Source organism: Mobula hypostoma, chromosome 10 (genome assembly GCF_963921235.1).
Source record: "Mobula hypostoma chromosome 10, sMobHyp1.1, whole genome shotgun sequence".
NCBI classification, from domain to species: domain Eukaryota; kingdom Metazoa; phylum Chordata; class Chondrichthyes; order Myliobatiformes; family Myliobatidae; genus Mobula; species Mobula hypostoma.
Window position 1 is genome coordinate 53,771,478 of NC_086106.1, and position 26,330 is coordinate 53,797,807.

The window sequence follows — 26,330 nt, forward strand, 5'->3', positions numbered from 1 at the left end:
AAAGTTTCAAAGAAGAAGTTCCAGCTAAGTTTATTTGTTTACACGGAGAGTGGTGGATGCCTGGAACAGGCTACCAGATGTGGTGTTGGAAGCAGATATTACTGTGCTTAAGTGGTGTGAAAGTATGCAGGGAATGGAGGGATATGGATCCTGCACAGTTTAATTAGGCATTGGGTTCAGTGTAGACTTTATGGACCATACAGCCTATTCCTGTACTATTATACAAAATATAATAACTTTTTTTCCTCCCCTTGCCTTGTGCTACATCAGGTGGCAGGCAACTCTTTAGCATGTCTGTTTTGTTACGAGGCCGAGTTGCTAGCTCGACACTCAACCCAGCAGGGATGGAAAGCCTCCAAGGAGACAGCCAGGTTTGAACCAGAGACTACTCGCCACTACACCACCGGCTGGTCAGAAATGAAATGTAATAACATTTATTCTTCAACAAACAGATCAACTGGTCTTCTGTTTAACTGAACAACCAGGAGGCTTACTTCAGATTAACTCCATGTCAAGTTTCCAAGTTCATTTTAAGAAAAAAAACAGTATTTTTAGAAAATTCACACTCTACATTTTGTTACTTAATCAAAGGAAAAAGATTTACCAATATATCGCACTTCACTCCATTCACTCCATAAACCCGATTTTCCACAAGTAACGTACTTGACTCGCACCTGGATGGTATTATTTGAATTGGTATCTGCATCAGTGATGTTCTTCTCTTGAATTTTGGTCTGGAAGTAAGTAATAATTGAGAGGCTTAAAAATAAAATTCTGTAGATCATGTTACTTCACTAGAAAATACAATCCAGCAAGAAATTAAAGCTGTCTCAAAAATGTTTCTTTGCAAAGTGAATAATTATTGAGGGGAACAGCGAATTAAATCCATTACATAATATTGCATAAATCATTGTTCCATCTACATCTAAAATACTGAGTGGGATTGTGGTCCATGCTGAATAACAATACCACATTGCTTTGGAAAAGAAGGAAAGATCTTCAATCTGAGTGATTAGTGGGACTGAGAAACTGAAGAGTGAGGGAAGTTTGTACACATTGACCTGGTTATAACAAAAGAGACTGAAAGACAACAGATTAGCTTCATTTTAGTATTCAGAGGGACAAATAATATTGAAGGCATAAAATTATTTCATCTTCTCCAATACACTGTCCATTGCCTGAAGGAAAATAAATCTTGCCCAGGTGGCAGAACATGAACTTGAGGGAATGAATAATAGAGGGATTGCAGCAAGCCGGCAATACCAATTCCTTCAAATGAAAATGAGGTCAATTTCAGAAACAGCAATTACCCTATGATCACAGGTTCAAGCCGGAATGGTTTTTTTTTAATTCACCACTACTCTAAACCTACAGACTCTCCTTCAATGACTCCACAATTCATGTAACCAACATTATTTTTATTTCGTAAACACAAGGAAATCAGCAGATGCTGGAATTTCAAGCAACACACATAAAAATTGCTGGTGAATGCAGCAGGCCAGGCAGCATCCATAGGAAGAGGTACAGTCGACGTTTTGGGCCGAAACCCTTCGTCAGGACTAACTGAGAGATAACAAGAGATTTGAAAGTGGGACAGGGAGGGGGAGATCCGAAGTGATAGGAGACGACAGGAGGGGAAGGGATGGAGCCAAGAGCAGGACAATTGATTGGCAAAAGGGATATGAGAGGATCATGGGACGGAAGGCCTAGGGGGAAAGAAAGGGGGAGGGGGGAAGCCGAGAGGATGGGCAAGGAGTATAGTGAGAGGGACAGAGGGAGAAAAAGGAGAGAGAGAATTTGCTTTTTTTTTGCACATTGGTTATTTGTCAGTCTTTATGTGTAGTTGTTTTGTTTTCAAATATAATATTCTGTTGCATTTTTTCCTGTAAATGTTCTAAAACAAATCTCAAGGTAGCATATGGTAACATGTACCTACTTTGATAATGAATTTACTTTGAGCTTTGAAATTATTTGAAGACTTGAGACTTGGTATGAGTGACAGCAGCATGTGCAGGAATGGGACTTGGGTCCTTTTGGCTCCTCAAATTCTATTCCACCAGATTTTTTGCATCTCTTAGCTGGTTGAAGATTAATTGGGAGACAGTGAATTGAATTCTTAATACTGTAACCAGAAATGCTCAGAATGTTTTTTACAACTGTAAAGCCCATGCTTTACAGTTAATCTAAATTAATACCAATAAATGTTAATTTATGGCTCTATAAACTTCCTTTTATTGGAAGTTTTATATCCTTTTATCCATTGCTATTCACTGCCAGAATTCATCAGGCTGGTTCCTGGAATAGTGGGTTTTCTGTATGACAAATTGAGCTTATGGAAAATGAGGGTATATTTTATTGAAACCTGAAAAATTCTTCCAGGACTCAAGACTGGTACAAAAAGGATATTTATCTTACTGAAGAGAATAGAATCAGAGTTATAAAATCCGATTAAGGGACAGATCAGTGAAATGGAAGAACGTGAGAAGGGAATAAGGTGATAGCGCTGAAGAAGGGGCAGTTGGTTTCACACAGAGGCAGTGTGTACTGAGACTACTAGCAAGGAGAGGCTGATGACAGGGCAAAATCGCAGTCAATGGGATGGGTTGCAGTGTAAGAGGGAGACAAAATCAAGAAGAATGAGTACAGGACTGAAGGTGTTATATTTGAATGCACACAGTTTATGGAATGAACTTATAGGACAGTTACAGATTGGCATACATGACATTGTATGCTTCACTGAGTCATGGCTGAAAGAAGATTACAACCGGCAGCCTAACGTCCAATGATACACATTGTATCAGAAGGACAAGCAGGTAGGCAGAGAGGGTGGGGTGGCTCTGTTGACAAAAAAAAGAAATGAAATTAGAAAAAGGTGACAAAGTGTTGGAAGTTGTTGAATCATTGTAGATAGAGCTAAGGAACTGCAAGGGAAAAAGAGACCCTGATGGGTCAGTAGCAAAGATGTGGTGTACAAATTAAAGCAGGCAATGGTACAATTGTCATAGGGGATTTCAGTATGCAGGTAGATTGGGAAAATCAGGTTGGTGCTGGATTCCAGGAGGGGGAATTTTAAGAATGCCTATGAGATGGCTTTTTCGAGCAGCTCGTAGGTGGCCCACTAGGGGATCAGCTATTCTGGATCGGATGTTATGCAATGAACTGGAGTTGATTAGAGAGCATTAAGTAGAGCAACCCTGGGGAAAGTGATCATAATATGATGAAATTCACCCTGCAATTTGAGAAAGAGAAGCTAAAGTCAGATGTATCTCTGTTACAGTGGAGTAAAGAGAATCACAGAGGCATGAGAGATGAGCTGTTTCTGGGAGCAATTCAGAAGGCACAGGATAGATACATCCCAAGAAAGAAGTAGTATTCTAAAGGCGAGATGATGCAACCACGGCTGACAAGAGGATTCAAAGCCCAGCACAGAAAGCCAAAGAGAGGGCATTTAATAGAGGAAAAGTTAATGGGAAGTTAGAGTATTGGAAGCTTTTAAAAACCAACAGAAGGCAACTAATAAAGTCATAAAGAAGGAAAAGATGGAATACGAAGGTAAGCTAACCAATAATATTAAAGAGGATAGCAGAAGTTTTTGCAGATATATGAAGTGTAAAAGAGAGGTGAAAGTGGGTATCAGACTGCTGTAAAAATGATGCTGGAGTGGAGAGGTAGTGATGGAGAACAAGGAAATGGCAGATGAACTGAATGAGTATTTTGCATGAGCCTTCACTGTGGAAGACACTAGCAGTATGCCGGAATTTCGGGAGAGTCAGGGGCAAGATGTGAGTAAAGTTGCCATGACTAGGGAGGAGGTGCTTGGGAAAATTAAAGGTCTGAAGGTAGATAAATCACCTGGACCAGATGGTCTACATCCTAGCATTCTGAAAGAGGTTGCTGAAAAGATTGTGGAGGTATTTGTAATGATCTTTCAAGAATCAATAGATTTTGGCATGGTTCTTGAGGACTGGAAAATTGCAAATGTCACTCCACTCTTCAAGAAGGGATAGACAGGCAGCAGACCCATTAGTCTGTCCTCAGTGGTTGGGAAGATTTTGGAGTTGATTGTTAAGGATCTGGTGTTAGGGTACTTGGAGGCTCATGATAAAATAGGACAAAGTCAGCAAGGTTTCCTTAAGGGAAAATATTGCCTGACAAATCTATTAGAATTATTTCAAGAAATAACAAGCAAGGCAGACAAAGGAGTATTGTTGGATGATATGATGATAGGTGGAGGGGCAGGTAGTGTTGAGGAAGCAGACGAGCTACATGAGGACTTGGACAGATTAGGAAATGGGCAACGAAGGGAAAATAGAATACAGTGGAAAGCATCTGGTCATGCATTTCGGTAGAAGAAATAAAAGAGAAGACCACTTTCTAAATGGAGGAAAATTCAAAAATCTGAGATACAAAAGGACTTGGGAGTCCTCATGCAGGATTCCCTGAAGGCTAATTTGCAGGTTGAATCAGTGGTACGGAAGGCAAATGCAATGTTAGCATTCATTTCTAGAGGACTAAAACATAAAAGCAATGACGTTTTATAAAGCAAACAACAGGAATTCTGCAGATGCTGGAAATTCAAGCAACACACATCAAAGTTGCTGGTGAACGCAGCAGGCCAAGCAGCATCTATAGGAAGAGGCGCAGTCGACGTTTCAGGCCGAGACCCTTCGTCAGGACTAACTGAAGGAAGAGTGAGTAAGGGATTTGAAAGCTGGAGGGGGAGGGGGAGATGCAAAATGATAGGAGAAGACAGGAGGGGGAGGGATAGAGCCGAGAGCTGGACAGGTGATAGGCAAAAGGGGATACGAGAGGATCATGGGACAGGAGGTCCGGGAAGAAAGACGGGGGGGGGGTGACCCAGAGGATGGGCAAGAGGTATATTCAGAGGGACAGAGGGAGAAAAAGGAGAGTGAGAGAAAGAATGTGTGCATAAAAAAGAGTAACAGATGGGGTACGAGGGGGAGGTGGGGCCTAGCGGAAGTTAGAGAAGTCAATGTTCATGCCATCAGGTTGGAGGCTACCCATACAGAATATAAGGTGTTGTTCCTCCAACCTGAGTGTGGCTTCATCTTTACAGTACAGGAGGCCGTGGATAGACATGTCAGAATGGGAATGGGATGTGGAATTAAAATGTGTGGCCACTGGGAGATCCTGCTTTCTCTGGCGGACAGAGCGTAGATGTTCAGCAAAGCGGTCTCCCAGTCTGTGTCGGGTCTCACCAATATATAAAAGGCCACATCGGGAGCACCGGACGCAGTATATCACCCCAGTCGACTCACAGGTGAAGTGATGCCTCACCTGGAAGGACTGTTTGGGGCCCTGAATGGTGGTAAGGGAGGAAGTGTAAGGGCATGTGTAGCACTTGTTCCGCTTACACGGATAAGTGCCAGGAGGGAGATCAGTGGGGAGGGATGGGGGGGACGAATGGACAAGGGAGTTGTGTAGGGAGCGATCCCTGCGGAATGCAGAGAGAGGGGGGGAGGGAAAGATGTGCTTAGTGGTGGGATCCCGTTGGAGGTGGCGGAAGTTACGGAGAATAATATGTTGGACCCGGAGGCTGGTGGGGTGGTAGGTGAGGACCAGGGGAACCCTATTCCTGGTGGGGTGGTGGGAGGATGGAGTGAGAGCAGATGTACGTGAAATGGGGGAGATGCGTTTAAGAGCAGAGTTGATAGTGGAGGAAGGAAAGCCCCTTTCTTTAAAAAATGAAGACATCTCCCTCGTCCTAGAATGAAAAGCCTCATCCTGAGAGCAGATGCGGCGGAGACGGAGGAATTGCGAGAAGGGGATGGCGTTTTTGCAAGAAAACGTTTTATAAAGCACTGCTGAGGCCTCGTCTGGAGTATTCTGAGCAGTTCTGGGCCTCTTATCTAAGAAAGGGTGTGCTGACATTTGGAGAGGGTTCAAAGCAGGTTCACATGAATGATTCCAGATTGAAAGGCTTCTCACATGAGGAACATTTTATAACTCTGGGCCTGTACTCATTTGAACTCAGAAGAATGAAGGGGGATTCATTGAAACCTATGGAATGTTGAAAGTCCTCAATAGAGTGGATATGGAGAGGATGCTTCCTGTGGTGGGGGGGGGGAACGGGATCCAAGACCAGAGGACACAGCCTCAGAATAAAGCGATGCGCATTTTGAATGAAAATGATGAGGGGTTTCTTTTCCCAGAGAGTGGTGAATCAGTGGAATTCATTGCACAGACAGCCGTGGAGGCCAAGCCATTGGGTATGTTTAAGGTACAGGTAGATAGATTCCTGATTGCTCAGAGCATGAAAGGATACGGGGAGAAGGCAGGAGATTCGGCTGAGAGGGATATGGATAGGCATGATGAAGTGGTGGAACAGACTTGATGGGCCAAATGGCTTAATTCTGCTCCTATATCTTATGATCTTCACTCACAGTATAGTAAATCTTCACATTCTTCACAATGAAGGGCTGAGAAAGGTCAGGCGTAGGTTGATTCAAACTAAATGGATACATTTCTGCTATTAGAGAAGAGAATAAAGGGGTACTGAGATTGTTCAGGAAAATGTAACAGAGGCAGCAGATGACCCAGCAGCTTGGTGAGTGACACAGCTGTCTCAAGATAGTCATAAGTTTTAAATTCCTGGATGTTAATATATTCGATGAGGAGGTTCGGCTCATCACCAAAAGCAGTAACAAAATTCTGTATCGTGGTCTGTTTCACAGCAATTCAAATGTGTAGGAATGCAAGAAGTTGCAGAGAGTCATGACTCAGCTCAATACTTCATGGTTACTGTAGTATGGACAGGAGGCAAGGCACCGTCTCCAGATCCCCACCACTTGGCCCACGCCATTTACTCACTGCTGTCAGAGGGCAGAAGGCGCCACACTACCATTACCTGAAGTTGCACACCATCATTTTCAAGAACAACTACTCCCTTCATCTATTCTGTTAGTTAACCAAATGGCACAATACTGATCACTAAAGTTTAATAGCATTATGACCACCTTGCACTAAAATGGACTTTGGTATTTTTTTTCCTCATAAGTGCATTTTTCCTGCAAATGCTTCTTATATGATGCTGCTGCAAGTTTTTCATTGTACCTCTGCATGAATGTACTTCTGCATATGACAATAACCTTTGACTTTGAGGCTGAATGGTGCACTCCTGCACCTGATTTGTATTTTCTTGTTACTTGATCTCTTGCCATTTCTTTAACCCATGATATTTCATTCTGAATGAATCCCAGTCTAGCTTGCTCACTCATCACATATCTCCAAATCTATAAGTACAGGCGACCCAGGTTCAATTCCCTCTACTGTTTGTAAAGAGTTAGTACGTTCTCCCTGTAACCATGTGGGATTCCTCCAGGTGCTCTGGTTTCCTCCCACAGTCCAAAGACAACCGGCTGGTAGGTTAATTGGTCATTGTATATTGTGTCCCGTGATTCGGCTGGGGTTAAATTGGGGGTTTTGCTGGAAGGCACAGCTCAAAGAACCAGAAGGGCCTATCTATGTTGTATCTCAATAAGTACAGTAAGTAAAATGTCGCATTTAACAGTTTGTTAAAGCTGTTTCTTTAACACACTTTATCAATCCATTACTCACCGTATAGGTTCTCCAGGAATTCGCTTTGCTGCTCTTAACTCTTACTGCATACTCCAAACATCGTCTGTTCCAACTCTCAGGGATCTCCCAGTTCACATAAATCCTTTCATGAATCTCTGACACGTTCACCACAGGTGGTTGCAGTTTCACTTCAAGAAAATAAAATATTGTGACATCATCAATTGCATTGCTTCCCGGTAAAGCAAATCATGCTGTAATGCTACTGCAGGCAGAGCCCTAAAAGTTGGGCTATTGATTAAGCAAGGTCAGAATTAGTATTTTTCCATCAGGGACTTTTGGGGGATTGTTTTCCTCAGCTTCACTTCAAAATCTGTACAAATCGACATTACATTCCACATCACAATGTTAGACCAAGAGTTAGAAGTGACACGCAATAGTCGTAGAGCACTACAGTGCAGAAACAGGCCCCTTGGGCTATCTAGTCCATCCCAAACTGTCACTCTGCCTAGTCCCAACGAATTGCACTCCATATCCCCCCCACCCATACGTTTATTCAAATATTTCTTAAATGTTGCAACCAAACCTGGATCCACCACTTCCACTAGCACCTCATTCCACAATCTCTGACTGAAGATCTCCATCAGGTTCCCCTTAAATATTCCACCTTTTACCCTTAACCTAGGATCTCTAGCTCTAGACTTATCCAACATCAATGGAAAAAGCATCCTTGCATTTATCCTATCTATACCCCTCATAATTTGCCTATCTGATCTCCCCTCTTCCGGCTATGCTCCAGGGAATAAAGTCCTAACAGATTCAACTTTTCCTCTACGACCCAGGTTCTTAAGTCCTGACAAAGTTCTGATAAGTTTTCTCTGTACTCTTTCATTCTTACCATCACAACCTTATTTTTACTCCAATTGCCTGCTAACTTTCTCCAAATGTGATCTTCTAAATCCTGCTGACCACTGGCTGCTCTATGACATAATCCTATCAATATCCCTTTCTTTTCCTCAGTTCCACCTATATAGCCTTAGTCCCATTATTCCTGATGAGTAATGCCACCCCTCCCCTCTACCACGTCCAAAGCAACAGAACCGAGGAACATCAAACTGCCTCTCCTACTCCTCCTGCAGTCAAGTCTCACTAATGACTACAAGGTCTTAATTCTACATGTTGATCCATGCTCTAAGCTCATCTGCCCTAAATATAATACTGACACATTGTATTGAAATTGATGCACCTCAGGATATATTTCCTACCCTGCTCAACCTTTAGTTCCTGTCTTTGTTAATAGGCTTGACATCCATTTTCCCCACAACCTCTCCACTAGCTGCCCTGACACTCTGCTTCCCAACCCCTCGCAACTCTAGTTTAAACCCTCCAGAGAAGCACAAGGATATCGGTCCCCTCGAGCTCAGATGCAAACTGTTCTGTCTGGTCCCATCTTCCCTGGAAGTGAGCCCAATGCTCCAAAAATCTGAAGCCCTCCATTATGCACCACCTCCTTAGCGACGTGTTAAACTGTAATAGCTTCCCATTTCTGGCACCACTAGCATATGGTACAGGTAGCAATCCTAAGATGACAGATCCTGTTTAAGTTAGCACCTAAATCACTGAATTCACCTTGCAGGAATTTGTCACCCTTCCTGCCTTTGACATGGGTAATGATGTGGACCATGGCCTCTGGCTGCTCACCCTCTCCCTTTAGAATGCTATGGACTCAATCTGAGATATCTCTCACCCTGGCACCTGGGAGGCAACACATTATCTGGGAATCTTATATTCTCGTCCACAGAAACACCTATCTGTTCCTCTAACCAGTAAATCCCATATCACTAACGCTCTGCTCTTTTTCCCCACTTCCCTTCTGAGCCACAGAGGCAGGCTCAGTTCCAGAGTTGGTCATTGTGGTTTTCCACTGGTAGGTTGCCCACTCCTCCCCAATAATATCCAAAGCAATACACTTGTTATTAAAGGGAACTGCCACAGGATTATCCTGCATAAAGTGCAAATCCCTCCCCTCTGCTGACAGAAATTTGCCTCCTGCAGTTCCTATCTATCATCCGTATGATCCAAAGACATCAGCTACAACTCTATTTTCCTAACAGTCTGTAAGAAGATGCAGCGAAATGTGAATTTTGCAGATGTCATCGTCAGGGATACTGGAGGTCTTGGCTTTCCGAAGTTCGCTTCATTGAATCTTAACTGATGTCACATTACTGGTGATAGCCAATTTTCCCAGAGACCATCTCCATCATAACAGTTGCACTTCAGAAAAAGCACAGAGGGAAGATAGTCACACATAGGTCAGATCTGCCAATGGTCGGGTCTCACAATCAATAAAGGGAATTATATACTGTGGTTTGTTGGGTTTCACAGTAACCTAGCAACTTCATGGTTCCTTTTAGCATTGGCAATTTATTTCCTTTCTTTATAAGGACTTCTTCACGATTCTCAATCTACCCAGTCAAACTTGAACATTCTGAATATATCACCTTTAATTTATTAATCTTTCAGAATGGTAGTCTTTGATGGCAAGATTAGTCATTTTTGCCCTTTCCTGAGAAGCCCTAGAATTTGAGATATTCTTTATGATTCAACCACACTGCTGTGACCTTGAAGTCACAAGTCAGAACAGGCAGATCTCCTTTCCCAAGGGGATGGTGTTCATTATTATGAGTAATCACCTCTTTTTAAAGAAAAGCAGATGTCTACTAAAGTTAAGCTCCATAATTGCCATCATGGGAACGTGGATCCAGACCTCTGGAGTACCAGTTCACAAATTTAACCACAACATTGTCTCCTTTCTTCGACAGTAATAATTCTTCTACCATACCCATCAAGAACGATTTTAGGTTAAGTGAGTGACAACATCACTGGGTAGTGCAGCTGGCAGAGCTGCAATTTCACTCCTCCCGAGACCCAGGTTTGATCCCAGCCTCTAGGTAGCTACGTATGTGTGGAGTTTGCATGCTCTTCTTGTGAGCCCGTGGGCACCCTAAGATGCTCCACATCCCAAAGACTTACTGGTTGCTGCAAATTGTCCCCTGCATAGGTAAGTGGCAAAAGAATTAAAACATGAGAATAACGAAAGAGAGAAATAAGGAGATGGAGAATAAGAAGAGATGGGTTATCTCCCCTGAATCTAAAGGGTACATGGCCTCCTAGCTGCATTATCAGTAATTGGAAAGATGTAAATACCCTGAATAATTATTTGAAAATCAGGGCAATTCCAGTCAATCCTGACCAATATTTATTCCTGATTTAACATCACTAAAATAGTTTATAAGTTCAGCAAACACGAGGAAATCTGCAGATGCTGGAAATTCAAGCAACACACACAAAAAATGCTGGTGAATGCAGCAGGCCAGGCAGCATCTATAGGAAGAGGTACACTCAACGTTTCGTGCCGAGACCCTTTGTCAGGACTAACTGGAAGAAGAGATAGTAAGAGATTTGAAAGTGGCGGGGGGGGGGGGGTGGAGATCCGAAATGATAGAAGAAACCAAGAGCTGGACAGTTGATTGGCAAAAGGGATACGAGGCTGGAGAAGGGAGAGGATCAGGGGATGGGAAGCCTAGGGAGAAAGAAAGGGGGAGGGGGGAAAACCCAGAGGATGGGCAAGGAGTTATAGTGAGAGGGACAGAGGGAGAAAAAAGAGAGGGGGGGAGGAGGAAATAAGTAAATATATAAGGGATGGGGTACGAAGGGGAGGTGGGGCATTAACGGAAGTTAGAGAAGTCAATGTTCATGCCATCAGGTTGGAGGCTACCCAAACGGTATACAAGGTGTTGTTCCTCCAACCTGAGTGTGGCTTCATCTTGACAGTAGAGGAGGCCGTGGATGGACATATCAGAATGGGAATGGGATGTGGAATTAAAATGTGTGGCCACTGGGAGATCCTGCTTTCTCTGGTGGACAGAGCGTAGGTGTTCAGCGAAACAGTTTCCCAGCCTGCATCGGGTCTCCCGATGTGGTCTTCTATATATTGGCAAGACCCGACGCAGGCTGGGAGACCGTTTCACTGAACACCTACACTCTGTCTGCCAGAGAAAGCAGGATCTCCCAGTGGCCACACATTTTAATTCCACATCCTATTCCCATTCTGATATGCCCATACATGGCCTCCTCTGCTGTCAAGATGAAGCCACACTCAGGTTGGAGGAACAACACCTTATATTCTGTCTGGGTAGCCTCCAACCTGATGGCATGAACATTGACTTCTCAAACTTCCGTTAATGCCCCACCTCCCCTTCGTACCCCATCCCTTATTTCTTCCTTTTTCCCCCCCCTCTCTTTTTTCTCCCTCTGTCCCTCTCACTATAACTCCTTGCCCATCCTCTGGGTTTCCCCCCAACTCCGCCATTCTTTCTCCATAGGCCTCCCGTCCCCTGATCCTCTCCCTTCCCCAGCCTCGTACCCCTTTTGCCAATCAACTTTTCAGCTCTTAGCTCCATCCCTCCCCCTCCTGTCTTCCATCATTTTGGAACTCCCCCTCCCCCTCCCCCTCCCACTTTCAAATCTCTTACTAGCTCTTCTTTCAGTTAGTCCTGACAAAGGGTCTCGGCCTGAAACGTTGACTGTACCTCTTCCTAGAGATGCTGCCTAGCCTACTGCGTTCACCAGCATTTTTTGTGTGTGTTGTTATAAATTCAGCAGCTCACTTTGTTTCGTGGAATTTTACTGTTTCCATTTACAGCCTGGTTAGTAACATCCCTGAGATTTGTGGTTAGGTAGCAGAGTGCGTACTGTTGCCATATGGATGAACTGAATTAGTAGTGTTCCTTTGCAAAGTTCATTTTTAAGAAAAAAAGACACAAAATCAATGTGCAGGAGACTCAGCATGCGGGATAAAAAGAGCAGGAAGAACAAGGAACCACCACTGCGCGAAAGGACAGGTAACAGAAGTGCGCTGAGTGATTGGAGTTGACCATTGAAAACACGATAGTTTACAGTATCTAACAAACTTCTGATTATGATCTGAAAAAAAACCAAAACAAGATTCAGGATTAGGCCACTCACCACATTGAACCGATGGCACGATTTACTTAGAATGGCTCTGATCTGATTGTAATCTTAAATCTGCACTCCCGTCTACCCACTGAAACACTTTACTCCTTTCTTACCAAATGTCAACAAACCAGTAGTCTTAAAACAACCAGATTCTCTGTTTCCACTGACTTTCGAGGAACAGGAGACAAATTTTGCCTCATTTCTTTCTTAATGAGAAATCTTTATTTTAAAAATGTGATCCCGAGTTCCAGATTCTCATGCAACGGGAGGCATTATCTCTCCAACCACCCTGTCAGGTTTCCTTGGTATCTGACTTGTTTCAATCAAGTTCACTCTCAAGCACGTACATGCCCAGCCCTTACAACCCACCCATTCAACATCTGTATGCCTGACAACCCACCCAAATCCTGTATGCCCGACAACCCTGGGTGATTGGGCAGATGCATGGCAGATGCAGTTTAATGTGGATAAATGTGAGGTTATCCACTTTGGTGGCAAGAACAGGAAGGCAGATTATTATCTAAATGGAGTCAAGTTAGGAAAAGGGGAAGTACGAGATCTAGGTGTTCTTGTACATCAGTCACTGAAAACAAGCATGCAAGTACAGCAGGCAGTGAAGAAAGCTAATGGCATGCTGGCCTTCATAACAAGGGGAATTGAGTATAAGAGCAAAGATGTCCTTCTGCAGCTGTACAGGGCCCTGGTGAGACCACACCTGGAGTACTGCGCAGTTTTGGTCTCCAAATTTGAGGAAGGACATTCTTGCTATTGAGGGTGTGCAGCGTAGGTTCACACAGTTAATTCCCGGGATGGCAGGACTGTTATATGTTGAAAGATTGGAGCGACTAGGCTTGTATACTCTGGAATTTAGAAGGCTGAGAGGGGATCTTATTGAAACATATAAGATTATTAAGGGATTGGACACGCTGCAGGCAGGAAGCATGTTCCCGCTGATGGGTGAGTCCAGAACCAGAGGCCACAGTTTAAAAATAAGGGGTAGGCCATTTAGAATGGAGTTGAGGAAAAACTTTTTCACCCAGAGAGTGGTGGATATATGGAATGCTCTGCCCCAAAAGGCTGTGGAGGCCAAGTCTCTGGATGCTTTCAAAAAAAGAGATGGATAGAGCTCTTAAGGATAGCGGAATCAAAGGTTATGGGGATAGGGCAGGAACTGGATACTGATAGTGGATGATCAGCCATGATCACAGTGAATGGCGGTGCTGGCTCAAAGGGCCGAATGGCCTACTCCTGCACCTATTGTCTATAACCCACCCAAATCCTGTATGCCCGACAACCCACCCAAAGTCTGTATACCTTACAGTCCACCCAGTCAAATTTTGTATGCTTTACAACCCACCCAAATCCTGTATGTCCGACAACCCACCCAAATCCTGTCTGCCCGACAACCCACCCATTCAAATTCTGTAGACCCTACAACCCACCCATTCAACATCTGTAGACCTTATAATCCTTCCACTAAAAGTCTGTATACTTTCTCTGAATCAACATAAAACATAGAAATCTACAGCACATTACAGGCCCTTTGGCTCACAATGTTGTGCCAACCATGCAACCTACTCTAGAGACTGCCAAGAATTTCAAGAGGGCATAGCCCTCTTTTTTTCTAAGTTCTATATGTACCAACTAAGAGTCTGTTAAAAGACCCTATTGTTTCCAGGCTTGCATTAACATCTCTCCTTAAACAAGGGCACAAATTCTGCAGACAATAATCCAGATGTGCTCTCATTAATGCTTTGAACGAGACATGCAATCTCCCTTCATTTTTATTCAACTCTCCTTGCAATCAACACTTCCTAACTAGTTGCTATATTTTCAGGAGCTGATTTCACATTACACACTGGGATACCCAGATTCGTTCGTTTGCAATTCAATGCTCTGCCATTTCCTGCCACTGCGGTAATGCACTTTGATTCCAAAACAAAGTCTGCTTGCTAAAACCGGAAGGTTCACACTTTCACACCATTTGTGTCTTCAAGTCTGAATGGTTAAAGCAATCTCCAAATTTAGGATTGACAAAAAAAATGACAAAGATAATAACTAGGATTAAAGAGTGCACAGACAGACTAGTCAATAACTAAAGTAATTAGAAAAAGAAAATCCAGCCAGAAGAGGGTATATTTTACTAGAAAATGAAAGACAGAAGTGATGGGTTAAGGGTGAAAGGTGAAATGTTTAAGGGAAACATGAGGGGGATCTTATTCACTCAGAGGGTGTGGGACTGTGGAACGAGCTGCCGGGGAAGTGGTGAATGTGGGTTTGATTTAATCATTTAGGAAAAATTTGGATAGGTACATGGAGGGGAGGGGTATGGAGAGCTACAGTCTGGGTGCAGGTCGATAGGACTAGGCAGATAAATAGTTTGGCTTGGACTAGATAGGCTGAAGGGCCTCTCTGTGCTCCAGTGCTCTATGAGTCTACATAGGAGGGAGAGAGAAACCGGGGAATTATAGACCGGTTAGCCTAACGTCGGTGGTGGGGAAACTGCTGGAGTCAGTTATCAAGGATGTGATAACAGCACATTTGGAAAGCGGTGATATTATCGGACAAAGTCAGCATGGATTTGTGAAAGGAAAATCATGTCTGACGAATCTCATAGAATTTTTGAGGATGTAACTAGTAGAGTGGATAGGGGAGAACCAGTGGCTGTGGTATATTTGGATTTTCAAAAGGCTTTTGACAAGGTCCCACACAGGAGATTAGTGTGCAAACTTAAAGCACACGGTATTGGGGGTAAGGTATTGATGTGGATGGAGAATTGGTTAGCAGACAGGAAGCAAAGAGTGGGAATAAACGGGACCTTTTCAGAATGGCAGGCGGTGACTAGTGGGGTACCGCAAGGCTCAGTGCTGGGACCCCAGTTGTTTACAATATATAATAATGACTTGGATGAGGGAATTAAATGCAGCATCTCCAAGTTTGTGGATGACATGAAGCTGGGTGGCAGTGTTAGCTGTGAGGAGGATGCTAAGAGGATGCAGGGTGACTTGGATAGGTTGGGTGAGTGGGCAAATTCATGGCACATGCAATTTAATGTGGATAAATGTGAAGTTATCCACTTTGGGGGCAAAAATAGGAAAACAGATTATTATCTGAATGGTGGCTGATTAGGAAAAGGGGAGGTGCAACGAGACCTGGGTGTCATTGTACACCAGTCATTGAAAGTGGGCATGCAGGTACAGCAAGCGGTGAAAAAGGCGAATGGTATGCTGGCATTTATAGCGAGAGGATTCGAGTACAGGAGCAGGGAGGTACTACTGCAGTTGTACAAGGCCTTGGTGAGATCACACCTGGAGTATTGTGTGCAGTTTTGGTCCCCTAATCTGAGGAAAGACATCCTTGCCACAGAGGGACTACAAAGAAGTTTCACCAGATTGATTCCTGGGATGGCAGGACTTTGATATGAAGAAAGACTGGGAGACTTCCGGTAGCGCTCATGGAGTGAAGTCGCGTTCTTGACTCACTCCATTACCTCTGAGTTTTTTTTCTCTATGGTCAGCTATACTTTAATTAACCATTAAGGCATCAATTTTTACAATACTTTGAATTAAACTGAATTCTCTGACAATTGGATGATACTTAGATCTGCTATGTCTAAGAACGGGAAAAACGGCAAGGATGGTAAACCTCCGGTTAAACCGAAAGCTACGGATCTCCCCCCGACTGAATCACCGGTGACTTTGAAAGCGATATCGGAGTTAATTCAGAGGGAAATTTCAACCTCTGTTAGGGAGATGATTCGTACGGAAATTGCAGGCTATGTTAAAGACCTGATTCATACGGAAATCTCAACTAATTTCCAGAAAATTGCCGATTTAATTGATAAGATGCAAACATGTATTGCGGAACATCAGTCGGCTATATCTGATCTTCAAAAATTCGCGCAACAAAGTGAGCTTAAGATGGGGAAAATCGAAGAAACAATTAATGTAATGAAGAAGAAACTTGACTTTTTGACTTTTAAAAACTCTGACTTGGAATCTAGAATGCGACGGCAGAATTTACGAATGATTGGCGTAAGGGAAGCTGTTGAAGCCAACAACCCCATGAAATATTTCTCTCAACTTTTAAAAGATGCATTCCCTACTGTATTTCCTGACCAACCACCGCTACTGGATCGTGTTCACAGAATCCCATCATACTCGTCTAGGTCAGATAGACCTAGGCATGTTATCTTACGTTTTCATTACTTTCAAGACAAGGAGAGACTGTTTCGATTCGCTCGATCTAAAGGTTTCATTGATTTTTCGGATCTTAAGTTCCGATTCGTGGAAGATTTCAGTAAACCAATCTGGGACCAACGGGTCCGTTACAGATCCGTGATGTCGGAATTCTATAAGATGGATTTAAGACCAGCGCTGCTGTACCCTGCACGTCTAAGGATTCGCATGTTAGATGGAGCCCTTCGTTTTTTTGATTCTCCATCGGATGCCCAGAGTTATCTGGATCAACTTTCATCTTCAACATCTTAATTGCCTTTTTTTTTAATTATCTCCGTTGATCGGAGGCTGTGAATTGGTTGGTTTTAACTTTTCTGTGCCCTATTTGGGCAGAAAAGTTTACTTTTGATTTCTTAATATGGCTGCTAAACTTTTTTTTAACTGCGTCATTTCTTTCTTTTCCCAGGGGATTCTGGGTGGTTACTTCCCTTTTGTCATCTTACGTATTTCCTGTGCGGCCTTAAATTTTGTAGTTTTTTTTTTAATTTTATTCTGTTTTGCTTTTTATAATCACTTTATGTTAATAATCCTTTTTTTTTGTTGCTGTGTCTATTCATGAGTTTGAGGTTTATTGTGGTTTTTTTCTTAATATATATTTTCCGGCTTTTGTTCTGTTCTGTGTGTATTTTAATTGAGCTAACTTTTTTTTACTTTTTTTTTTACTGTTTTACAATTAGCTGATCCTTTTCATATTTATACCTTTTTTTTAGGGAGCGTATACTGGAAGTCATGGGGGTAGTTTTAGCGCTTGCTTCTTTCTGGCGGGTCTCTCTGCTTTAGATTTTGCCTTGGGGTCTTGGGGTGGGGGGTGGTGGGAGGGGCTTCACATTTTAGTTTGTTTCTCTTTGGGCTATATACATTATTGAAGTACTGGTTGCGTTCTTTTCCCCGGTATCTTTTGTATGTTCTGTTTCCTCTCCGGGTTTGTGGGTCGCGCCTATTGTCAATCCTCCTTGTTGTGGGTTGACTTTAGGATTTATGGAGTCTATTATTAATTTTGTCTCCTGGAATACTAATGGTCTTAATCATCCTATTAAAAGGAAAAAAGTTTTTAAAGTGTTCCGGAGACTTAAAGCACAAATTTTATTTTTACAAGAGACCCATGTACGGAGAGGGGACAGACTACGTTTTTTCAAATTCTGGAAGGGACAACAATTTCATTCGAACTCTAATGCTAAGATTCGAGGCGTCTCTATTTTTATAGATTCCTCAGTTACTTTTATACAACAGGATACTATCTCTGATCCAAATGGTAGATTTTTATTGGTTAGTGGTTTACTATTTAATAAAAAAGTAGTTTTGGTTAATGTTTATGCTCCTAATATGGATTGTCCGGAATTTTATAAATCATTGTTTGATCAGTTTCCGAATTTGAACGAGTTTTCATTGATTTGGGGCGGAGATCTTAATACCTGTTTATCTCCAGCTTTGGACCGTTCGGCTCCTTTACGGACTTTACCTAATAAATCTGCAAATTTGATTAATTTTTTCCATTCTGATTCTGGGTCGACGGACATTTGGCGTTTTCTGCATCCTCAGGAAAAAGATTTTTCCTTCTTTTCACATGTTCATCATTCCTATTCAAGAATTGATTATTTTTTCATTGATTCTCGTCTCATTCCTTCAGTGATTAAATGTGATTATGATTCTATAACCATTTCGGATCATGCTCCACTTAAGCTTTCTATTAAAATTATGGCCAATATACCAAACAATAGACAATGGCGTTTTAATTCGCTGTTGCTTCAGGACTCGGACTTTGTTAATTTTATGAATGAACAGATTGAGCTTTTTTTTACAATTAACCATACAGAAGATATTTCGGTTAACACTCTTTGGGACACTTTTAAAGCCTATATTCGGGGTCAGATTATTTCGTATTCCGTTGCTTTGAGGAAGAAACAGAAGCAGGAGGAGATGGCAATTGTGGACAAGATTAAAGAAATTGATAAGAAATATGTTATGGCTCCTTCTGAGGAGCTATACAAACAAAGAACTGAACTTCAAATGGAACACAGTTTACTACTCTCGTCCTCGATTGTAAACCAATTAAAGAAAACAAGAAGTGATTTTTATGTTCACAGTGATAAAATTGGCAAGCTGCTGGCTAATCAATTGAAATCTAATTATGTTAAATCTCAAATCAATCAGATTTATAACCAAAATGATCGATTGATATTGGATCATGTGGGGATTAATCAAACCTTTTGTGATTTTTATTCTTCTTTATATCAATCAGAGTCTCCTCGAGATTCTAAATATATGAATGATTTTTTAGATAAGTTAGACTTCCCTCAGATTTCACAGGATATGTCTTCTTTATTAGATACTTCCATTACAATGGATGAGATTAAGAATGTTATTTTTTCTATGAATCTGGGGAAAGCTCCTGGCCCTGATGGGTTTACCGTTGAATTTTATAAATGTTTTGCTTCTTTATTGATTCCTTGGCTCTATAAGGTTTTTGAGGCTTCTTTGAAACTTGGTAAACTTCCGGAATCTTTTAATAGAGCATCAATTTCTTTAATACTAAAGAAGGATAAAGACCCTGCTCAATGTGCATCTTATAGACCAATATCTTTATTAAATGTTGATTCTAAAGTTTTTTCTAAGTTATTAGCAAATAGACTAGAAAAAGTACTTCCTTCTATTATTTCGGAAGACCAAACGGGTTTTATTAAAGGTCGTTACTCTTTTTATAATATTCGTACATTGTTAAATATCGTTTATACTCCCTCACAAAATGTTCCTGAGTATGTTATTTCTTTAGATGCCGAGAAAGCTTTTGATAGAGTAGAATGGCCTTATTTATTTAAGGTGCTTGAAATGTTTAATTTTAGCTTGAAATTTATATCCTGGATTAAACTGTTATATCACTCCCCTGTAGCCTCGGTTCGTACTAACTCTTTAAACTCACCTTTTTTTCCTCTCTTTCGTGGTACTCGACAAGGCTGTCCTCTTAGTCCCCTATTATTTGATATTGCATTAGAACCTCTTGCAATTGCTATTCGAGAATCTTCAAATATTACTGGGATAACTCGGGGATTAAAGTCCCATAAATTATCACTCTATGCTGATGATTTACTTTTATATATTTCTAATCCTGAGAGATCCATTCCTGCTGTTTTAGAGTTATTAACACAATTTGGTCTTTTCTCAGGTTATAAATTAAATCTTAGTAAGAGTGAACTTTTTCCGATTAATAAACATCTTCCCTTATATTATAAATTTCCATTTAAATTGATCAATAATTACTTTTCATATCTTGGGATTAAAATTACTTGTAAACATAAAGATTTATTTAAGACTAACTTTTTACCATTAATAGACCATATTACTCAACTTTCATCTAAATGGTTTCCCTTATATTTAACTTTGATTGGTCGTATTAATGCAGTTAAGATGTTTTTTTTGCCAAAATTTTTATATGTGTTTCAGGCATTACCAATTTTCGTTCCTAAATCTTTTTTTGATAAAGTTGACTCTAAAATTTCTTCATTTATTTGGCAGAATAAGAATCCGAGACTGGGTAAAATACATTTACAGAAAGCTAAGAGAGATGGAGGTTTAGCATTACCTAACTTTAGATTTTATTATTGGGCTATTAATATTCGACATATGAAATTTTGGTTACTTGACCGGGACATACTATCTATACCTAAATGGGTAGCATTGGAATTACAATCTGTTCAGGGTTATACACTTGGTTCTATTTTAGGTTCCTCTCTTCCTTTTGATTCGAAACGCCTTAAGCAGGTCTCTAACCCGATAGTTAAATATGCTTTGCGCATTTGGTTTCAATTCAGAAAATTTTTTGATCTTAATCAATTCGGGTTAGCGATTCCTATTTTAGGTAACATATTTTTTCCTCCCTCTTTTACGGATCGCGCTTTTCAAACTTGGAAGACTAAGGGTATTTTACGGTTTCTGGATTTATTTTTAGATGGTTCCCTTATGTCTTTTGAACAATTATCTAATAAATATAACTTATCAAGAATACATTTTTTTAGATATTTACAAGTTAGAAATTTCCTAAGTACTATACTTTCTTCCTTTCCAATGCTTCCTCCTATATATATTTTAGATTCGATAATTAACCTTAATCCATGTCAGAAAGGTGCATCGGCTATGATTTATAATATTATTATGAAACTTAGGAAAGCTCCATTTGATAAGATTAGGGTAGATTGGGAACAGGAATTGGGGCTTACCATTTCTGTGGATGATTGGGCGCAGATTTTACAATTAGTTAATACTTCCTCTATTTGTGCTAAACATTCCCTAATTCAATTTAAAGTGGTTCATAGAGCACATATGTCCAAAGATAAGTTAGCGCGTTTTTACTCGCATATTAATCCTTTCTGTGATAGATGTTCGGGGCAGATAGCCTCTTTAACTCATATGTTTTGGTCTTGCCCTACTTTGGAAACTTTTTGGAGAGATATTTTCAATATTATTTCTAAGGTATTAAATATAGATATCTCTCCTCACCCTATTACTGCTATCTTTGGACTACCTAAAATTTCTAGTAATCTTTCCCCTTCAGCCCGTAGAATGATTGCATTTCTTACTTTAATGGCGAAAAGATGTATTTTACAACATTGGAAAGAGCTTAATGCTCCAACTACCTTTTTTTGGTTTTCTCAGACGATTTTATGTTTGAATTTGGAGAAAATTAGAAGTAACCTTTATGATTCTTCATTTAAATTTGAACAGATTTGGGGGCCTTTTATTCGATATTTTCATTTAATGTAATATTTACCCTTCTTGTTTTTTTTTCACTGTTTTAATGGAGGTCGGGATTGAGGACGTGATTTTAAGTTTAACTCTGTTTGGTTTCAAGTTAGCCCATTGCTTTGCCTTGCTTTTAGTTAGCTGCACGGTGGGTTTTTTTTGGGGGTTTTTTTTTCTTTTTTTTTCCATTGATATATATAAAATTTAGTATACTATTACGTTATCTTGGTTTCTTATGCTTAAATTACATTGTAGTATTTTCTTTTTGGTATTATTATCTTTTGGAATTTTATTATACTTTAACATTGTATTAATGTTTATATGGCTTACCTTTTTTGTATACTTACTCAATAAAAAGATTTAAAAAGAAAGAAAGACTGGATGAACTGGGCTTGTACTCATTGGAATTTAGAAGATTGAGGGGGGATCTGATTGAAACGTATAAAATCCTAAAGGGATTGGACAGGCTAGATGCAGGAATATTGTTCCCGATGTTGGGGAAGTCCAGAACGAGGGGTCACAGTTTGAGGATAAAGGGGAAGCCTTTTAGGACTGAGATGAGGAAAAACTTCTTCACACAGAGAGTGGTGAATCTGCGGAATTCTCTGCCACAGGAAACAGTTGAGGTCAGTTCATTGGCTATATTTAAGAGGGAGTTAGATATGGCCCTTGTGGCTACGGGGATCAGGGGGTATGGAGGGAAGGCTGGGGCGGGGTTCTGAGTTGGATGATCAGCCAAGATCATAATAAATGGCGGTGCAGGCTCGAAGGGCCGAATGGCCTGCTCCTGTATCTATTTTCTATGTTTCTATGTTTCTATATCATTTACTTAAAGCAAGCAAGAAGTAGGTTTTGAAGGTAGCAGCGCATTAAGGAAATGGGCATAGAGTTTTATAAAGAGATACAAAGTACGAAAGGAAGTCTTCCTACTCCTGTATGTAATGTCAGTTCAACCCTCTCTCCAGAATCATGTTCAATTCTGAACACATTTGCAGAAGACCATGAGGACTTGAGATGTGGAACTACAGTTACAGCAACAAAACTGAGGATGAAGCTGTTCTTTGTAGACAAAAGATAATCTGTGTAAAACAAGTTTTTGTACTTGCCTACACAATAGGAACCAAGAAGGCAATAATAATGAGGAATTCAAAATTAATACCTTAAGACAAAACAAAAAGAAGGAGCAAAAGGCAACAGTGCTATAGCTGGTCGAGCCCTGTCTCACACCTCCAATGACTTGGTGACTCACCACCAATGTATTCAATCCTGGCTTTGGGTGCTGTCTGGGTAAAGTTTGCTTGTTCTTCCGGTAACTGAACAATGTTCTTTCCCACATGTGGGTTGGCAGATTAATCGGCTGCTACTATTTGCCCCATTGTATGTAGATGAGGGGTAGAATCTGGGTGGGGGTGTGCAATTTGATGAGAATAACATGTGTTAGGTACAGAATGGCTATAGAAATGTACCGTATGCAGAAGAGCCTATTTCTGTACTGTATCTCTCCACATCACACCTACTAGATCTAAACAAAATATAAAATCCCTGCAGCTGTATGTGAGGTTTCAAAAGAGCAGGGTGCAGAGTCTGTGTTGTGACCTACCAAGAGTGTCCAACAGTTTTATCTCGGGTTTTATCCTGCAGTTTCCTGTGCACCAATTGTTATCTGTTAGTGTGATGTTAGCAATTGGGGAAGTTCAGCAATAACAGTGACTGCTAATTTCCTGCATTAAATATTGACATAAAATAATTGCCAAGATCAGAGAGATTTAAAGGCAGACAGATTAATGTTTGTGCAGCATTAAACCCTTCCCCTGTTGCAGCAGAGCAAAACCAGAAAATGCTACACAGGCTCAGGCTGCACATTTGGAAGGAAACTCCAGAAACAGAAAGGATTTTCAGATCAAAGGAGACAAAAGAAGGGTGGGGTGAGGAGAATTTCTCTGATGGTGTGACCACAGGGATAAACTGTAAACAAGAATCAGTTAGACCGTAAGAATGCAAGGGCTGCAAAATGCAGAGTGGGAGGACACACGCAACAGAGATTGTGTAAAAAATTGTAATTTGTATGTTTTTCTTGTTTGGATTGTATACTAGTACATTGCTTCCAGAAACTGCATTGTCCCTGCATAATGCAACAGAAAGTCACTTTGGTGTTTCATGAGAACCTATTCTCCTTTGACAAAGCAGCACAAGTGAAAAGAGAATGGATTCTGACTTCTACCTCCAGAGTGAGGCCAATCAGCAGAGAAGCTTACAGATTCCATCCCACCCTTATTTCCCTGTACACATGCATTTTATTCCTTCACACAATTGCCCACCAACTCCCCATTTTTGCAGTTTTTTGCCATTAACCTAACTAGAGGGGCAATTTACAGCAGTTAATTAGCTCATTAGTAGGTCATGAGGATGAAACTAGAGCACCCAGGGAAAGTCCACATGAAAATTCCAGAGAGGGACAGTGCCAGAGGTTGGCATTGAACCTGCACATCTGGTGCTGAGATACTAACTGTTGCAGCACTATTTTGACTAACTTAATTTTATTTCAAAAAAATCAAACACTTAACTCAATCAGCTCAACTTTCATTTACTTATGAATTGGAGCAGACTGGACCTCAGGCCAGCCCCTGTTCATTCACCCAATCAACTTCCCAGCTCTTAGCTCCATCCCTCCCCCTCCTGTCTTCTGCTATCATTTCAGGTCTCCCCCTCCGCCTCTCAAATCTCTTACTATCTCTTTTTTCCGTTAGTCCTGATGAAGGGTCTCGACCCGAGACATCGACTGTACTTCTTCCTATAGGTGCTGCCTGGCCTGCTGCGTTCCACCAGCATTTTGTGTGTGTTGCTGTCTAACCTGTAGGTTACTTTCAATAACTAGGGTGCAAAACCTGTTCGAGGAGCAGTACTGTGCATTACTGCTGGTGAAGAAGCCTTAGCTTGAAAATAGAAATCCAATTACAAATATTCCCTGGTCACATTCCAGCTTTCACAAATGGAATCAGACATAACTTGTTAAGACTGGTGTCAATAGCATGGAATTGGTGACATACCAAAGGCACGGCATTCCAGTTTGTAGAAGAAGGGTTTTATCTTTGCAGTGGCACTTCTTCCTGAAACTTGAATATTCAAATCCTTCTCGTCATTGAACTGGTTACTTGAAATTTGGCAACCTACGTGCTTGCCGTTTTCCAACATGTATTCCGTGCAGTTCTGAATAGGGTCCATCTTTTTTTGCCTGCAAGATTATAAGGCATGTTTAGTTCCAATATACACAACGCATACAGCAGATTAAGTGACTCAACAATCAATTACCAGTAATGGAATGTATAGATCGTGTCAGGAGGTGCCATGCTTCCAGGAGTCCAAGTACAATTTACATATTCAAAGTTGTAGTAAAAGCAGGTAAAGTTTGTGACGACGGTGTTATTGTCACCTACAAAAAAAAATGCAAATATCAGAAATTAGATTTGATTACCAATCAGGAATAATATCTCTTGCTTACTCTCCCACCAAAACATCAACTTATCATAGAACCCACAGGTAGATTTATCAACCTGAACTTCAACACAAACTGTATCAGGCACAGGTTTAGGGCAAGAGGGAAAGAGGCCCAGAGTCAATCTGACGAGGATTTCGTCTCCCCTCCCTCCATACAAATGACTGCAGTCTCTGTGTAATAACCCTGCCAACACCCAAGGAATGGCATCTTGCTTTGTATGTAGAAAGTATTAACTTGAAAACACTGCTCATATATAGACTTGACAACACCACAAATGTAAAGAAAGCCATGCGCTGTTTATCTTGTATATATGATTTTTTTATAAAAAAAATAATTTTTGAAATAACAGAAGATGGTTGCAACGTGGAACACATATCCTGGTAGGTGGTGGATGCAGAAACTCTCCTAGCATTTAAGAAGGCAGCACACAAGCACTTGTATTGCCAAGGAATAGAATGCTATAGGCCAAGTGCCGGTAAATAGGACTAATGACAATGAACTTTTGACACTCAGAAGGGATGTGATGGATCAAAGGGCCTGTTTCTCTGCTGTATTTCTATCTGACATTGTTCCTGATTCTAGCACATGCTCCAATTTGTCTACCGTCACAACAGGTCAACAGCAGATGCCATTTCATTGCCTCTTCACTCAGTCCTGGAACATCTGGACAGTGAAGATGCATACATCAGGATGATCTTCATTGACTACAGATCAGTATTCAACACTATCATCGCTTCAAACCTAACCAATAAGTTCCAAGGCCTAGGCCTCAACACCTCCTTATGTAATTAGATCCATGATTTCCTCACGTGCTGACCTCAGTCAGTTCAAAGTTTAAAGTAAAGTTTATGTACATACATGTCAGCACATACAACCCTGAGATTCTTTTTCCTGTGGACATACTCAGCAATTCTATAAAACAGTAACTATAAACAGGATCAATGAACAGCTGTGCAAATGTAAATATAAATAAATAGCAATAAATAACGAGAGCATGAACAACAAGATAAAGATTCTTTAAAGTGAGATGTGGGAACACCAGAAACAGAATCGAATGGAATGTCATTCAGAAAGAGTAGCTTTATCTGAAACATAACTCTCCATCTCTCTCTGCAGACGCTGCCTGACCTGCTGAGTGTTCTCCACACTTTGTTTTTATTTTGGATTTTCTGTTCAGATTGGGAACAATATCTCTTCCACAATCATCATCAGCACAGATGCAGCAAAGTCCCCTGCTCTACCAACTTTATACGTATGATATGAGGCCAAGTACAGCTTATTTAAGTTTGCTGTCAACACTGCTATCA

The 26,330-nt window shown here is 41.0% G+C and overlaps 1 protein-coding gene across 3 annotated transcripts in view; it reads right to left on the minus strand.

The window, feature by feature from the left end:
- LOC134352908 (interleukin-13 receptor subunit alpha-1-like) overlaps positions 1-26,330 on the minus strand; it is a 63,038-nt gene that overhangs the window by 15,135 nt on the left and 21,573 nt on the right. For all 3 annotated transcript variants that reach the window (XR_010019500.1, XM_063060511.1, XM_063060512.1), the window contains exons 4-7: positions 24,837-24,957; positions 24,575-24,759; positions 7,579-7,727; positions 605-734 (exon numbers count right to left, since the gene is read on the minus strand). Coding sequence is in view for 2 of the 3 variants with exons in the window: in XM_063060511.1 (XP_062916581.1) it covers positions 605-734; positions 7,579-7,727; positions 24,575-24,759; positions 24,837-24,957 (585 nt within the window). In the remaining variant the exon portion in view is untranslated. The remainder of the gene's footprint in view (positions 1-604; positions 735-7,578; positions 7,728-24,574; positions 24,760-24,836; positions 24,958-26,330) is intronic.